Raw genomic sequence first — 17,500 nt, 5'->3', positions numbered from 1 at the left:
CCCCCATATTCATCACCGCCACCTCCTTGAGGTGATCCATCGCGCCCCTATTTCTGCGCCACACAAGAGAGTTCTTACCGCCTACTATCCCTCCAGGGTTCATCCAGTGGGTACTCAGGTCACCAGGGTTCTTCCAGCTCCTATCATAGTGCCATACCGGAGAGTTCATACTGCCTACCAGCTATCCAGGGTTCTTCCAGTGGGTCTACAGGCCATTAGGATCAGACATCAGGGGATCATATCGCCACACCGAGGGGCTATTTTGAGTGCGGAGATCTCGGTCACATGAGGAGATTATGCTCCAGGCTTCGGGGCAAGGCAGTGCAGCAGGGCCACCAGCCCATAATTTCAGCACCGGCTGTCCGACTGCCCAGAGGCGGAGGGCAGGCTGGTAGGGGCCGTCCTAGAGGTGGAGGCCAGTCAGCTACTGTTCAGTCGGACGGGGGCCAGCCCGCCAACGCTCCAACAAGATTCTATGTTTTTCCATCCAGACCAGATGCATTGGCCTCAGATTCTGTGATCACAGGTACTATTTCTGTATGCGGTAGGGATGCTTCGGTATTATTTGATCCAGGGTCTACCTACTCATATGTGTCATCCCCGTTTGTTCATTTCTTGGATATTCCTCGTGAGTCCTTGGATACTCCTGTTCATGTGTCCACTCCTGTGGGTGATTATGTGGTTGTGGATCGGATATACCAATCCTCTATGGTCACATTAAGTGGTTACGAGACTAGGGCGGACCTTCTGCTACTTGATATGATCGACTTTGAGGTCATCCTGGCATGGACTGGTTATCTCCATACCACGTCGTACTTGATTATTATGCCAAGACTATTACCTTAGCAATGCCAGAATTACTGAGATTGGAGTGGAAGGGTTCCTCGGTTAGTACAGCTAGCTGGGTTATCTCTTTTCTAAAGGCTCGACATATGGTCGAGAAGGGTTGTTTGGCTTATCTGGCTTATGTTCGGGACACCACCGTAGAGTCTCTGACGATTGATTCAGTGTCAGTAGTCCGGGAGTTCACTGATGTGTTTCCTTCTGACCTTCCAGGTATGCCGCCAGATCTTGATATGGATTTGGTTCAAGGCACCCAGCCTATATCTATCCCACTGTACCGTATGACTCCAAAAGAATTGAAGGAGCATCTTGAGGAGTTGTTAGCAAAAGGGTTTGTGAGATCCAGTGTATCACCTTGGGGTGCACCAGTGTTATTTGTGAAGAAGAAAGATGGGACTATGCGGATTTGCATTGATTACCACCAGTTGAACAAGGTTACCATCAAGAACAAGTACCCGTTACCGCGTATTGATGATTTATTTGACCAGTTGCAGGGTGCTAGGGTGTTTTCTAAAATCGACTTGAGATCAGGGTACCATCAGTTGAAGATTCGGGACTCAGATGTTCCGAAGACTGCCTTCCGTACCAAATATGGTCATTATGAGTTTCTAGTGATGTCTTTCGGTTTGACTAATGCCCCAGCGGCGTTCATGGATTTGATGAACCGGGTGTTAAAGCCTTATATTGATTCCTTTGTTATTGTCTTCATTGATGACATCTTGATTTACTCGCGTAGCCTGGGGGAGCACGAGCAGCACTTGAGAGTGGTACTTCAGACATTGCGAGAACATGAGTTATATGCTAAGTTCTCCTAATGTGAGTTTTGGCTAGAGTCTGTGCAATTCTTGGGGCATGTTGTATCAGGAGAGGGTATTAAAGTGGATCCCAAGATGATTGAGGCAGTTCAGAGTTGGTCTCGTCCCACTTCGGCGACTGGGATCGGGAGTTTCTTGGGGTTAGCAGGCTATTATCGCCGGTTTGTGGAGGGTTTTTCATCCATTGCAGCACCTTTGACTAGATTGACCCAGAAGGGTTCTCCGTTCCGTTGGTCCAAGGATTGTGAGGCGAGCTTCCAGAAGCTCAAGACAACTTTGACTACAACACCGGTTCTAGTGTTGCCTTCCGGCTCGGGGATGTATACGGTATATTGCGATGCTTCACGCGTTGGCTTGGGTTGTGTATTAATGCAGAAGGGGCGATTTATTGCATATGCTTCGCGTCAGCTAAAGATTCATGAGAAGAATTACCCTGTGCACGATCTAGAGTTAACCGCGATTATTTATGCACTTAAGATATGGAAGCACTATCTGTATGGAGTGTCATGTGAGGTCTATACTGATCATCGCAACTTACAACATTTGTTCATGCAAAGGAATCTCAATTTGAGGCAGCGTAGATGGCTCGACTTATTGAAGGATTATGACATCACCATTCTTTATCATCCGGGCAAGGCAAATATGGTCGCGGATGCCTTATGCAGGAAGGCATAGAGTATGGGTTTCTTTGCATTTATTTCAGCGGAGGAAAGGCCACTAGCTTTGGACATTCAGTCCTTGGCTAACAGACTTGTGAGGTTGGATATTTCAGAGCCCAACCGAGTTCTTGCATGTGTTCTTGATCAGTCTTCACTATTGGGGCAGATCAAGGCCCGACAGTTTGATGATCCGCACTTGGCAGTTCTTAGAGAGACGGTACTATAGGGTGGTGCTAAAGAAGTTTCTATTGGCGAGGATTGTGTTCGACGACTCCAGGGTCGTATGTGTTCCAAATGTTGATGGATTGAGGGAGAGGATTCTAGAGGAGGCACAGAGTTCTCGGTATTCTATTGACCCAGGTGCTACGAAGATGTATCGTGACCTGAGACAACATTATTGGTGGCGGCGGATGAAGAAAGACATAGTGGAGTATGTAGTTAGGTGTCTAAATTTCTAGCAGGTCAAGTATGAGCACCAAAGTCCAGGTGGTCTACTTCAGCTGATGACTATACCTAAGTGGAAATGGGAGCGCGTCACTATGGACTTCGTAGTTGGATTACCGCGGACTTTGCGGAAGTTTGATGCAATTTGGGTCATTGTAGACAGATTGACCAAGTCGGTACACTTCATTCCGGTTGTGACTACATACACTTTAGAGAAATTGGCCCAGATTTATATTAGGGAGATAGTTCGGTTGCACGATGTGACTGTTTCCATCATATCAGATAGAGGCCCTTAGTTCACCTCACAGAGTGAGTTGGGGACCCGTATAGAGCTCAGTACAGCGTTTCATCCACAGACCGACGGGCAGTCAGAGCTGACAGTTCAGATATTGGAGGACATGCTGAGAGCATGTGTGATTAACTTTGGGGGACAGAGGGATCAGTTCTTGCCATTGGCCAACTTTGCTTACAATAACAGTTATCAGGCCAGCATCGAGATGGCCCCATTTGAGGCTTTATATGGTCGGCGATGTCGTTCTCCCATCGGGAGGTTTGAGCCCCGCGAGGCTAGGTTATATGGACTGATCTGGTGAAGGATGCCTTAGAAAAGGTCAAGTTGATTCAGGAGCGACTTCGCATAGCACAGTCCAGACAGAAGAGTTACTCAGATCAGAAGGCGCATGATGTATCATTTATGATAGGCAATAAGGTTATCTTGAAAGTCTCGCCGATGAAGGGAATTATGCGATTCGGAAAGAAGGGCAAGTTGAGCCCCAGGTTTATAGGCCCATTTGAGGTGTTGAGGCGAGTTGGGGAGGTTGTTTATGAGCTTGCTTTACCTCCCAGCCTATCAGGGGTTCATCCAGTTTTTCACGTGTCTATGCTCCGGAGGTATCATGTCGATCTGTCACATCTGTTAGACTTCAGCACTATTCAGCTTGATGAGAGCTTGGGTTACGAGGAGGAGCCAGTTTCCATTGTTGCTAGACAGGATCGCCAGTTGAGATCTAAGAGGATTTCCATGGTAAAGGTTCTGTGGAGGGGCCAACCAGTCGAGGAGGCGACTTGGGAGTCCGAGGAGGACATGCGGAGCAGATATCCACACTTATTAAGCACATCAGGTATGAATCTAAACCCATTCGAGGACGAATGTTTGTTTAAGAGGTGGACAATGTAACGACCCTACAAGTCGTTTTGCTTTCTAGAGCCCTGTTTCTCTAAATAAGACTTCTCGTACTTGCTTTTACTGATTTATGACTTGCGGGGATGGTTGGTTCGGGATTTAGAAGAGTTTGGGTTGAAACTGGAACACTTAATTCCTTAAGGTTGGCTTGAAAGACTAAGTTTGACTTTGGTCAATATTTTTAGTAAACGACCTCGGAATCGGGATTTGACAGCTCTCATAGGTTTGTATGATAATTTCAGACTTAGGTGTATGTTCGGATCGGGTTTTGGGTGACCTGGGAGCGTTTTGGCACCTAATAATAAAAGTTAGTTCTTGAAAGTTTTAGAAGTTCTTTAAATTTAGCTTGGAGCGGGTTTTGGTGAAATCGAGGTCCAAACAGAATTTCGAGATCGGGAATAGTTTCGTAGTGTCATTTAAGACTTGTACGCAAAATTTGGTGTCGTTCCGAGTGGTATAAGTACGTTTCGGCGCATTGGAAGTAAATTGAAGAACTTGAAGTTCAAAGTTTGATTCAATTTGGTTTTGAGGTGAGATTCTTGATTTTGCTGTTGTTTTACGCATTCCAAGAGTTCGAGCAAGTCCGTTTTATGATTCTAAACTTGTTGGTATATTTGAGCAGGGCCCCGGGGGTCCCCAGTATCAATCGGACGAGGCTAGGACCAAGTTGGGAGCATGGAGCAACAGTTGAAGCTCCCAGATCTGTCATAATCGCACCTGCGCTTGGTCAGCCACAGGTGTGGGCTCGCAGGTGCAATCCACGAGCCGCAGAAGCGAGAAATGAAGGGCAGCCCAAAATCCGCAGATGAGGAAGATTGGGTGTACCTACGTGAGCGCAGGTGCGAGAGACATGGTCGCAGGTGCGGCTAGGCTCGCAGAAGTGGCCCTTCTTACCCGCAGATGCGGAGCCTGACCAGATGAGGGAAAACCGCACCTGCAAGGCATCTGACGCAAGTGCGGCCCAAAGCACCGCAGGTGCGAAAGTCGTTGGGCAGTGAGGGCTCATTTAATACGGACTTAGGCCATTTTTATCACATTTTCTCTCACTCTTGGGCGATTTGAGAGCTTTGAAGGAGGGGATTTCGACCTAGCTTTGTGAGCTTCGAGTCGTTTGGCGTCAAATTTGGAGGTTTGAGCGCGTTCTTGAATTGGGAAGTAGGCTTTGAGAAGCTATAAGTCTCCTTTCTAACCTTGTAAGAGGGAATTAACCCAATAGGTGAATTAAATAAATGTTTGTACCTAATTGTGGGGGGCTACGTACGTACGAGGTGACGAGAGTCCGTATGTAGCTACTATTATGCTATTGTCCGGATAGTCTAGGACCCCTATAATGTTGTACTTAGAATGTTTGTGCCCTTACTTGCTACTTAAATCATTTAGTCATGATAGAAATTGATAAAAGAATTGTATAAGGTTAAATTCACTTACTTGAAGGGTGTATGAGATAATTGACTATAAATGAGAAATATGTGTTTTCTTGAAAATTATTTTTAATTGTGGATCGAGCCGAGCGCCTCGGTAGTAAATAGATCCATCCATGGTTCGCATCGTTCGACCCTCCGGCAGTGCACAATTTAATATTATGTTGGACCGGATTGTACGACCTCGGCATAATTGCGTATGCTAATTATTTGGAAATTCTCCATGATTTATTCTGCTTAAATGCCTTGAAATGTAAGTTGCTAAATGGTATTAGTGAAATTTAAGTTATAATTATTAAAGAAGGACTTATCTCTTCCTGTTGTTGAACTGACAGTATCAGTCATGGTATCCATGCTTAGTATAATACTTTTATTACATTATTATTGGCCTAATAAGTGTCAAGTCGACCCCTCGTCGTTACTTCTTCCAGGTTAGGTGGGATACGCACTGGGTACATATTATTTATGTACTCATACTACGCTTCTGTACTTAACTGTATAGGATTTGGGGCTGGTGCATCTAGTTACCCGCCCGGCGCGCATACCTGATCATGGACCGAGACTTCACGGTGAGCTGCCCCTTCTGAGTCGTTCAGTAGCATGCCGGAGTTTCTCTTTTGTTTTTATCTATCTATTCGGTTTCAGACAGTAGGATAGTCATCTTTTGTATATTCTATTAGTTCCCATACACTTGTGACACCAGACCTTGGCACGTATTAGTAGACTTTGATTTTTGGGTTGTAATTCAATAGTTATAACTGCTTTTAGATGTTTCCGTTTTTTTGTCTAAAAAATTCCTTTATTTATCAAATGCTTTAAACGTAAGTAAAAATAAATGTTGGAATTGCTTAATAAACAAAACAAAAATGGGAAATCACTAAGTTGTTCACTGTTGGTTTATCCAGCAACGGTGCTGGATACCATCACGGCCTGACATGGAGTTGGGTCGTGACCAAAACTATTTTTCACTTTTTTACATTGTAAATAAGATTTATTTGTTCTATAGTTAAGAGTACTTTATTCTCAAAATCTTCAAGTTTTGGGAGTAACAAAGAGTACTTTATTCTTTCTAATTTAACTTGTTTTTTGTCGTATCTTCATTAAATTGTATAGTAAAAAATGACGCAAGTATATGTGAAGGATTGAATATAGATGTTCATAACACGCAGCGGAAGACAATAACAATCCTAGGAAGATCTTTTCGTATTTAAATTTTATTTACATGTCAAAGATCGGATCTAAGACGTACCTGGTGAAGAAAGTCTCGATTCAAAATTCTTCGATAGTGCGAAGACTCTATGTGTATCCACACCGAGACCGATCCTTTCTATCAACTCTTTGATCAATAAAATCCGTGAATAAATTGAATGAAATATTGTGTTGAAAGTTTTCTCAAAAATCTCAACTCAAAGATATAAGAACAAGAAACATTTTTCTCGGAATTGTATTTTCTCTCTTGGTTTTGTGTTGTATTCTCACTTTCATAAAGTGGTTTTTCTTCTCAAGAATTGCTCTAGCAAATTTTCTCTATCACCCTTTATATAGCAGCGCCTATAAAACTCTTTTCCTATTTCGTTGAGGTAATGATTTATTTTGGGTAGAAGTTTTAATTCCACAAATTAACTTTATGGAATTTCTCATTGAGATGTCGTTACCGCCTATCTTTATGGACTTTCCATAAAGTCCAATACCAAATTGGATTATAAGTCTTATTAGTAATTTACTACAAAAAATACAAATCCTATTCTTAATGGGTTTAAGTAGCCGACTCGTCCAATTATGGACTCTAACGTAATGTCCTTACGGGCTTTCAGTTAATCCAATTTCAAAGACAAGTCTTTAAGAATATTTTATATAACATATTTTATATAAAATAAGTGTTAATTATATATATCACATATATATATATTTTTTAACCAAGAGATATAATTTAATTTTCTATTCAAAATAGAAAACTTCAATTTGTTCCTATATTAATTATATCCTCTGTGCTAGCAAATAATATAATAACATTTTATTTGGACTAATAACTAAATTTATTTGATTAATTAAATTCTTTAATTTAATCATTAAATAATAAAGTAATTAATCCTTTAGCAAAGATCAGAATACTCATTAGTGTGCGACCCCATAGGTTCAATAATAAACCGGTAGTAAACTGATCACATCAATATACTAATCAAGGGTGGCGTCTAGCAACACTCCTTAACGACCGGATAGAATGAAGTATACAATTTACTCTCAAGAACTTGTAGAAGAATAATATAATAATTCCTTCTGTCCTTATAGCTCTGGGTCACACTAGGATATGGTTCAACTGTCAAATCCTAATAGGCGACCAACTGTGTGTTCATGTCGAATATAATCGACCATCGAATGACCTAAAAATACTTTTCTTCTTCCGTTCAACTGCCCTGGCCAAGGTCTTAGTTTGGTCGTTTATAATTCATGACAACATGGAGCTTAAACTCATTACCAAGAGTTGACAGATTCCATCTTGATCAATCATTAATTCTACAAGCATTTAATCATACTCAATATCCTTTCAACTATCGCCCTAGGGCCATAGGTGTCTAGTATCAAAACACAATAAATAACTTGTCAATTACTATGGCGATCTCAGGTCAAAGGAAACTCTTGCATCACATCCTTCAAGAGAATATCCTATTGACAATTTATGGTAATTCTAACCATTAGGAATTATCCAATGAGTCGGTTCAATAATCATATCTCTATATGCATCATCTATCTATGTGATTTAGTTAATGAGATCAACTATTCTTTATCCCATAAAGACAATCACATAAATATTGATCTAACCGGATTACTAATGTCCAAATTAATAATCATACGATCAAGAACAAATTTAGATTAAATTGTGATAGACTTTACTCTCATTATCATGATCTCCATCACCATGAAGAGTGTCAACATTTAATCAAGGACCTTATTAAATTAATAAAGTAATTAATAATAACTATGATAAAAGAATATCAAATGACATATATTTTTATATCAAATAACGTTCACAAAAATATATTCAAATCATCAAATATGAGATTGAATCTGGGGCATATCTACTATATCCCTAACAATTTCCCACTTGCACTAGAGCCAATCGCTCTTGTACTTTATTCCCAATTTTCACTTGTTCTTTGCAAACTCCTTTGCGCCAAGAGCTTTAGTGTATGGGTCTGCAACATTTTTCTTTACATCAACCTTTTGAATCTCAATGTCTCCATGTTCAATGATCTCTCTTATCAACTGATACCTTCACAGAAAGTGTTTAGATTTTTGGTATGATCTTGGTTCTTTTGCTTGAGCAATGGCTCCAGTATTTTCACACAACAATGGAACTGCACCTTCTATTGAAGGAACCACACCAAGTTCAGTTAAGAACTTTTTTATCCATACAACTTCCTTAGCAGCATCATTAACTGCTATATATTCAGCTTCAGTCACTGAATCAGAAACTATAGTTTGTTTGGAACTTTTCCAACTCACTGCACCACCATTTAAGGTGAATACATAACCAGAAATAGATTTGCTATCATCTTTATCTATAGAGAAACTTGCATCAGTATAACCTTCAAGTTTCAACTCAGAATCTCCATAGATGAGGAATTGGTCTTTAGTCCTTCTTAAATACTTAAGAATGGTCTTCACCACCTTCTAGTGTTCTTCACTAGGATTTGCCTGATATCGGCTAGTCACTCCAAGTGCATAAGCCACATCAGGATGTGTATATATCATGGTATACATGATATCTCCCACTGCACTAGCGTATGGGATCCTACTCATGCGTTCTCTCTCTTTAGGTGTTTTAGGACAATCCTCCCTACTGAGAGTAATTCCAGTGTCTATCGGTAGATAGTCTCTTTTGAAATTATCCATATTATACCTCTTTAAGATGGTATCAACGTACAAAGACTGGAAAAGTCCAAGCAGCTTCATCGATCTATCTCTATAGATCATTATTCCCAATATACAAGTTGCTTCTCCCAAGTCTTTCATGGAGAACTATTCAAATAGCCAAATCTTGGTACTTTGCAATGTCGGTATATCATTCCCTATGAGTAATATATCATCAACATAAACTATAAAGAATATAATTGTTCTCCCACTAACCTTTTTGTACACATTCTTTTTCGCATCTAATAAAATTAAACCTTTCAATTGTCTTGTTAAAGCGAATATTCCACTATAGGTTTTATATTCTTTGAAGGTTCAACTAAAGTCCATACTTTATTTTCCTTCATGGATTCCATTTCAGATTTCATGGCTTTTTTTCATTTCTTATAGTCAGAACCTTGTATCACCTCTTCATAGGTCTTAGGGCCATCATCATTATGATCAACCTCATTTGATACATCATCTTGTACCATTAGATTCAATCTAGTTGGTACGTGACATTCTTATGTAGACCTTCTAAGAGGCTCTTGTACAACTTGCTCACCTTGTGTTAGATTTGGTTGTTGTTCAATTTGTATTGAAAATGGTTCATTAACCTGTTCTTGAACTACATTTAGTTCTTGAACATCAACCGTTGAAGATGGCAACTTCTTTGTCAACTTCAAAACATCCAATAAAGGTTATTCAACTTATGTCTCGTGATCTTGATTTTGTGTTGATTCATTAATTTCTTGAACTTCATCAAGTTCTATTTCTCCACTATAATTTTCTTCCAAACGAAATTCCCTTTCCAAGAAGGTTGCTCTTCTAGCCACAAACACTTTATGGTCAGAAGGGTGATAGAAATAATATCCCATTATTTCTCTGAGATACCCAATGAATCTATACTTATCAGATCTTGAGTCAAGTTTATTAGACTGCAGTCTCTTAACATAAGCTGGACAACCCCAAACTTTAATATATTTAAGGTTAGGCTTACGTCCTTTCCATATCTCATATGATGTTGTAGAGACTTACTTAGTAGGAAATTTATTAAGTATGTTGTTGATTCCAAAGCATATCCCCATAAATTTATTGGAAGATCAATGAACCACATCATGAATCTCACCATATCTAATAAGGTTCCATTTTCTTCTTTCAAACACACCATTGTGTTGTGGTGTTCCTGAAGGTGTCCACTGTGAGAGAATCCCATTATCTTTGAGATACCTAATAAAATCTTCACTAAGATATTCTCCACCTCTATCGGACCTTTGTACTTTAATGCTTTCACCAGTCTGTTTCTCAACTTCACTACGGAACCTTTTGAACATTTCAAAAGATACACAAATTCATATCTTGACATATCATCAGTGAAGGTGATGAAGTAAGAATATCTACCTCTAGCTTAAATTTTTATGGGTCCACAAACATCTGTATAAATTGTCCCAATAATTCAGAAGCTCTTTCTCCACTTCCAATAAATGGAGATTTGGTCATTTTTCCTTTGAGATAAGATTCACAAGTTGGATATGATTCAAAATCATACTTATCAAGGTACCCTTCCTTGTACAACTTATTAATTCTTTTCTCTCCAATATGACCAAGCCTACAATGCCAAAGGTATGTGTAATTTACTTGATCATCTCTTTTCCTCTTAAGACTAGAAACATGCATAATCAAATTAGCATTCTCATTAGGTAAGACATAAACATCATGTTGGAGATAGTCATTCATATATAAATCATCATCATAATAAATAGAGCAAATACCATTGCATATGTTAATGCGAAATCCATGCTTGTCCAACATAGAAGTTGAAATTATATTCGAAATAAATTTAGGAATATAATAACAATCATCTAGCATAAGTACTTTGCACGAAGGCATTATTAAAGAAATTGATCCTACAGCTATGGCTGCAACTTTTGCACCATTTCTAACTTGTAGATTAACTTCTCCTTTCTTTAGTCTCCTACTTATCTTGAACCCTTGCAACATTGTAGATGTTATAACCACTGCCAGTATCTAATGCCCACAGTGAAGAATTAGTAGTAGCTAAAGAAACTTTGAAAATATTTTTCATTAATATCTCACCTTGTTTCTTGTCATTTAGAGTTGCAAAATACTCCTTGCAGTTTCTCTTCCAATGCCCTTTCTTCTTACAGTGAAAACATTTGGCATCATATATTGACCGCAAGATAAAATCTTCATAAATCTCTTTACCAAGCTTGTACCCTAACTTCTCATGTTCTTCGGTAAGAACAATCACATGATTGACAAGGGGTCCAACTAGAGAGTTTTCAATGTCCAACTGTGCATCAACCATCTTCTTAAGATATTCAGTGATTGCAGTTGGATCCATATTCTGATGTTTCCTCTGGAGTTCAGAACTCATAGAAGCGACAATGATGCATTTAATAACAAGGCATTCTTCCAAGTGTTTCTGATAAACCTTGGTGCCTTGAACATCATTCTCTGGTTGGATTATCTTTGCAGGCTTATCGATCACATCAATGAGCTTTTCATGCATGAGAACAATTCTCAAATATCTATACCAGTCATCAAAGTTTGGTCCTACCAACTTGTTGGTCTCAAGTATTTCATGTAGTGATATAACATACAAATTAAGAAATCTAAAATACATAAAAGAAAAGGCAATAATATAAGAACATATTTACATATATCATAAAGACATGGACTTTTATCTAAATGATATTTTCACTAATTATTTTAAACTATTTACCCTCATTATAGTTTAAGAAATGTTTATTTCTTTTAGTGGAGTAAATAAATTCTTTAACAATATGTATGAGCCCCTTGGAAGTCAAGTCATTTCCCACATATATTTTAAAGGTAGGTACTCTTACCAATTGTATCCCCAGATAATTTCCTTAATAGCTCTATGTCAAATAGTCCCCTGGTAATCAGGTCGATCCTATTGACATAGTTGAGTTCAACCATCATGAAAGCAAATAACTTATTAAATTTTATACTCCCACGGGTAGTCCAGACATCTAGTGTAAAAATTAAATAATTCTTCCAATCCATGCATCTAATACAATAAATAATTTTAACATATTCTCGAACTATAAGTCTCCTGGTTGTCAGGCCACTCCTTATAAACAAGAAATAAATAAAATTATTTATTTTGATGGATAGCTTTACAATAAAATATCTTATATTTTATTATTTAATAACTCAAATTTTAGTAAGATGGAATTGTTACTAAAATAACTTTTAATAACATGAAGATCAAATCTTTTATAGCATGTGAATTTAGTTCAAGTTGTCTACATGCTTAGTCCTAAATTAATTTACATCATATGTAATAAATAATTCAAAATTATGTAACGAACGCGCACATGACATTAAAATAAAATTCAACATTCTTCTAACATATTTATCTTATACATCACATATATCACATAAAAATAATTCATACCAGAACATTATTATTAATTAACATCTCATGAACTAATAACAATTAAAATAACAATAGAATCTAATAACATGTTATAGATTACCATCGTATATAATACGAAATTTCAAATTCAAGTTACGAACTATCTCAATAGTTTAACTTAAATGAATACATATTTTATTCACAATAAAATAATATCAATCCATATGCATTCAAACAATTTGACTATTGCACAAGACACAAGTATTATGGTTTGAACTTTTCAAATATAATCCTAAAATATTTCATAAATAAATTTTAGACACAAGAAACCATGGCTCTGATACCGCTGAAGCATTGAATATAGATGTTCATAACACGCGGCGGAAGGCAATCGCAATCCTAGGCAGATATTTTCGTATTTAAATTTTATTTACATGTCAAAGATCGGATCTAAAACGTACCTGGTGAAGAGAGTCTCGATTCAAAATTCTTCGATAGTGTGCAGATTCTATGCGTATCCACACCGAGACCGATCCTTGCTATCAACTCTGTGATCAATAAAACCCGTGAACAAATTGAATGAAATATAGTGTTCAAAGTTTTCTCAAAAATCTCAACTCAAAGATAGAAGATTAAGAAACACTTTTTCTCGTAATTGTATTTTCTCTCTTGGTTTTGTGTTGTATTCTCACTTTCACAAAGTGGTTTTTCTTCTCAAGAATTGCTCAGACAAATTTTCTCCATCACCCTTTATATAGCAGCACCTATAAAACCCTTTTCCTATTTGGTTGAAGTAATGATTTATTTGGGATAGAAGTTTTAATTCCAGAAATTAACTTTATGGAATTTCTCATGGAGATGTCGTTACCGCCTATCTTTGTGGACTTTCCATAAAGTCCAATACCAAATTGGATTATAAGTCTTATTAGTATTTTACTAATGAAAAATACAAATCCAATTCTTAATGGGTTTAAGTAGCCGACTCGTCCAATTATGGACTTTAACATAATGTCCTTACGGACTTTCAGTTAATCCAATTTCAAAGACAAGTCTTTATGAATATTTTATATAACATATTTTATATAAAATAAGTGTTAATTATATACATATCACATATATATATTAGCCAAGAGATATAATTTAATTTTCTATTCAAAATAGAAAACTTCAATTTATTCCAATATTAATTATATCCTCTATGCTAGCAAAGAATATAATAATATTTCATTTGGACTAATAACTAAATTTATTTGATTAATTTATTCTTTAATTTAATCATCAAATAATAAAGTAATAAATCCTTTAGCAAAGATCAGAACACTCGTTAGTGTGTGACCCCATAGGTTCAATATTAAACCGGTAGTAAATTAATCACATCAATATACTAATCAAGGTTGGCGTCTAGCAACACTCATTAACGACCAAATAGAATGAAGTATACAATTTACTCTCAAGAACCTATAGAAGAATAATATAATATGTAACGACCCAAAAGGTCGTTTTGACTGTTAGAACCTCGTTCCCCAAAATAAAACTTTGCGTATGTGTTTTAATAATTTATGACTTGCGGGGATGGCTGGTTCGGGATTTGGAAGTGTTCGGGTTGAAATTAGAACACTTGGTTCCTTAAGTTAGCTTTAAATTGATAAGTTTGACTTCGGTCAACATTTTGAGAAAACGACCCCAGAATCGGAATTTGATGGTTCCAATAGGTTCGTATGATAATTTTGGACTTGGGCGTATGTCTGAATCGGGTTTTGGATAACACGGGGTGTTTTGACGCTTAATAGTATAAATCAACTATTTGAAGGTTAAAAATTCTTTAAATTTGGTTTGGTGTAGGTTTTTGAGTAATTGAAGTCTGTTTGGAATTCTGAGTTTGGGAATAGTTCCGTATAGTGATTTAAGACTTGCACGCAAAATTTTGTGTCATTCCGAGTAGCTTAAGTATTTTCCAGTGCATTTGAAATAAATTGAAGAACTTGAAATTCTTATGTTTGAATCAATTTGGTTTAGGGTATGATTCTTAGATTTGATGTTGTTTTACGCTTTTTGAGAGTTTGAGTGAGTCCGCTTTATGATTTCAAACCTGTTGGTATGTTCGGACGGAGCATCGAGGATTTCCAGTGTTAACCGGGCGAGGCTCGGACCAATTTTGGGAAATTGAGCAAGGATTGAAGCTCCCAGCTACTGTCATAATCGCACCTGCGCTTGGACACCAATCGCAGGTGCGAGCCACCAATCGCAGGTGTGGAAGTGAGGATCCCGCCCATTCCTTCGCACCTGCGCATCCCTCCGCTTCTGCACACAACACCTTCGCACTTGCGCGTTCGCAGGTGCGCCAAATTACTCTGCATCTGCGATGGCTAGGCAGGATCCTCTCTTTCGCACCTGCGATTGGTGGCTCGCACCTGCGATTGGTGTCCAAGCGCATATGCTATTATGACAGTAGCTGGGAGCTTCAATCCTTGCTCAATTTCTCAAAATTGGTTTGAACCTCGTCCGGTTAACACTCCGGACCCCCGGGACCCCGCCCGAACATACCAACAGGTTTAAAATCATAAAGCGGACTCGCTCGAACTCTCGAAACGCGTAAAACAACATCAAATCTAAGAATCATACCCTAAAACAAATTTATTCTAACTTAAGAATATCAAATCCAATGTCCGAATACTCCTCCATAGGGAGCTTTTATGCTGAACACATCCGGCCTGATATAGAGCCCGTATTCATATTTAAATCCATCCATAGACCTCAAGCCGATTCTGATCACACCGTACTAGGCTAATAACCTTTCAAGGATACATAATAACCCTTTTTCCCATAACACACAAGAATATCCATCATAATCGGAACAAACTTCCACAGTCCGTAACTAAATGAACCGAGCGCCCTCCAGGCATAAATTCTCAAATCAGCGATATTACTACAATCTTCATACTTGGTTTTAAATCTTCACTCAATCAAGTGACTACATGTCACTCTTAGACAATCTTTCCATGAGACACGCTCCCACGACCTTCCGCACTAGGTAACAAGTCTGCACATCCATGCCATCGGTCACACTAATACTGTAAAGCATATCAAGAATCCACAAATCAATACACAAGGTCTTTTACACCTGACATCGACCTTAGGTGATGCCGAAAACAATCTCATCTTACTTTAAACATCTAAATCCTTTTCCTTCTTGTCCGAGCTTGTGACATCCTTGTCAACACCGAGCCGAAATCTTAAATCCTCAACTTACGAATCTCATGCTACTTAATGCACTTAATCATGCAAATACGTAGGAGTACGGGAATTCCATCATAACTCCCGAACCACTAATAGGGAAACATTTCATCATATAGCAACCTTCTACTTAACTCATTTCAAGAGATCCATTGCAACACGTGACTGAATTCTCATATCCGCAGAGAATACCCGCCCCAAGTAGTGGTCTAAACCACCATAACTCTTCCGGGATCAGTACGATCGGATTATATGAAGTATAATAAAGAGCAAATACAATTGTTTGGTCCATAATGAGGTAAATGGTTCTTGTCAGAAGGAGAAACTCAATAATTTGTTGACTCGGCAGTTGGTTATGAATTTTTACATATTTCTTCCATCGTGGAAGCAGTTCAAGAGTTGGAACAAGAATTATATGTATCATGAGGTGTCACGACCCAAAATCTCACTTGTCGTGATGACGTCTATCTCAATACTAGGCAAGCCGAAAATCTCAATGAACCACAATTTCTCTTAAGTTTGAAAATATAATATTTCAATAAAATCCATAAATCCTACAATTACTGATACAACCACTCCGAAAACCTGGTGTCACTGAGTACATGAGCATCTAATATGAATACAAATCTGGAAAATATAGTCTATAATAGTCTGAGACTAAATACAGTGAACAAAGAGATAGAGAAGGAGAGACAAGGTCTGCGGAACACGGTAGGTACCTCAAAATCTCCTGAAAATCAACCACGCGAAAGGATCAACAGCCGTTATGTCCGGGAACACCTGGATCTGCACACGAAGTGTATGGTGTAGTATGAGTACAACCAACTCAGCAAGTAACAATAACAAATAAGGAACTGAAGATAGTAACGAGCTACATAGTTATGGTTCATTTCTAGTAATTCCAGCAAAAGAATAGACATGCTATCAAATCTGGCAGTTTAATGTCAAATCAATTTTTATACAGTTCCTGTTCATGTAATCCGTATATCAACAATCTTTCAGAGATTTCACAATAATGACAGATAGCAACTAAGTGCAACAACAAATGGAAATCAAGTACAACCTCTTAGGACAACAATCACTCACTGGGCTCACAGCCCTCATCACTCGCTAGGCTCCCAGCCCTCATCACTCACTCTCAATGGGTACCCATGCTCATTGGGGGTGTACAGACTCATGAGGGGCTCCTACAGCCCAAGCGTTATAAGCACGGACAACTCACGTGTTGCACGGACAACTCACATGCCATAATATAAATATATGGATCCGCACGGCCAACTCACGTGTTGCACGGCCAACTCACGTGCAATAATAATATAAGGATCCGCACGGCCAACTCACGTGCTGCACGGCCAACTCATGTGCAATAATAAGCCAATAAGGCCTGCTGCACGCGGGCAGCCCCGATCCATAAAATATCCTCACAATTAGGCCCTCGACATACCTCAGTCATAAATCTCTCAAGTCTCTCGGGCTCTCAATAATCATAAAATCAGCCCAAATAACAATGATATGATATATCAATAATAATAACAGAGACTGAGATAAACTGTGCAAGTAAAAACTGAGACTGAGTAAATATAGCTTTTAGCAGGAAATTCAAC

General features: G+C 38.4%; 1 protein-coding gene across 1 annotated transcript; it reads left to right on the top strand.

Annotated features, from left to right (window-relative positions):
* The first annotated feature begins 285 nt into the window (after nt 1-285).
* LOC138901849 (uncharacterized) lies at nt 286-846 on the top strand. Its single transcript, XM_070189645.1, has one exon. The coding sequence runs from the start codon at nt 286-288 to the stop codon at nt 844-846; it is 561 nt and encodes a 186-aa protein (XP_070045746.1).
* The last annotated feature ends 16,654 nt before the right edge of the window (nt 847-17,500 follow it).

This window comes from Nicotiana tomentosiformis, chromosome 11 (assembly GCF_000390325.3).
Source record: "Nicotiana tomentosiformis chromosome 11, ASM39032v3, whole genome shotgun sequence".
Classification (NCBI taxonomy): domain Eukaryota; kingdom Viridiplantae; phylum Streptophyta; class Magnoliopsida; order Solanales; family Solanaceae; genus Nicotiana; species Nicotiana tomentosiformis.
This window is presented reverse-complemented; position numbering and strand designations above follow the sequence as displayed.

What these genes read in the sequence shown, in the direction of transcription:
- LOC138901849 (XM_070189645.1), top strand. Translation starts at nt 286, where the DNA reads ATGAGGAGATTATGCTCCAGGCTTCGGGGCAAGGCAGTGCAGCAGGGC.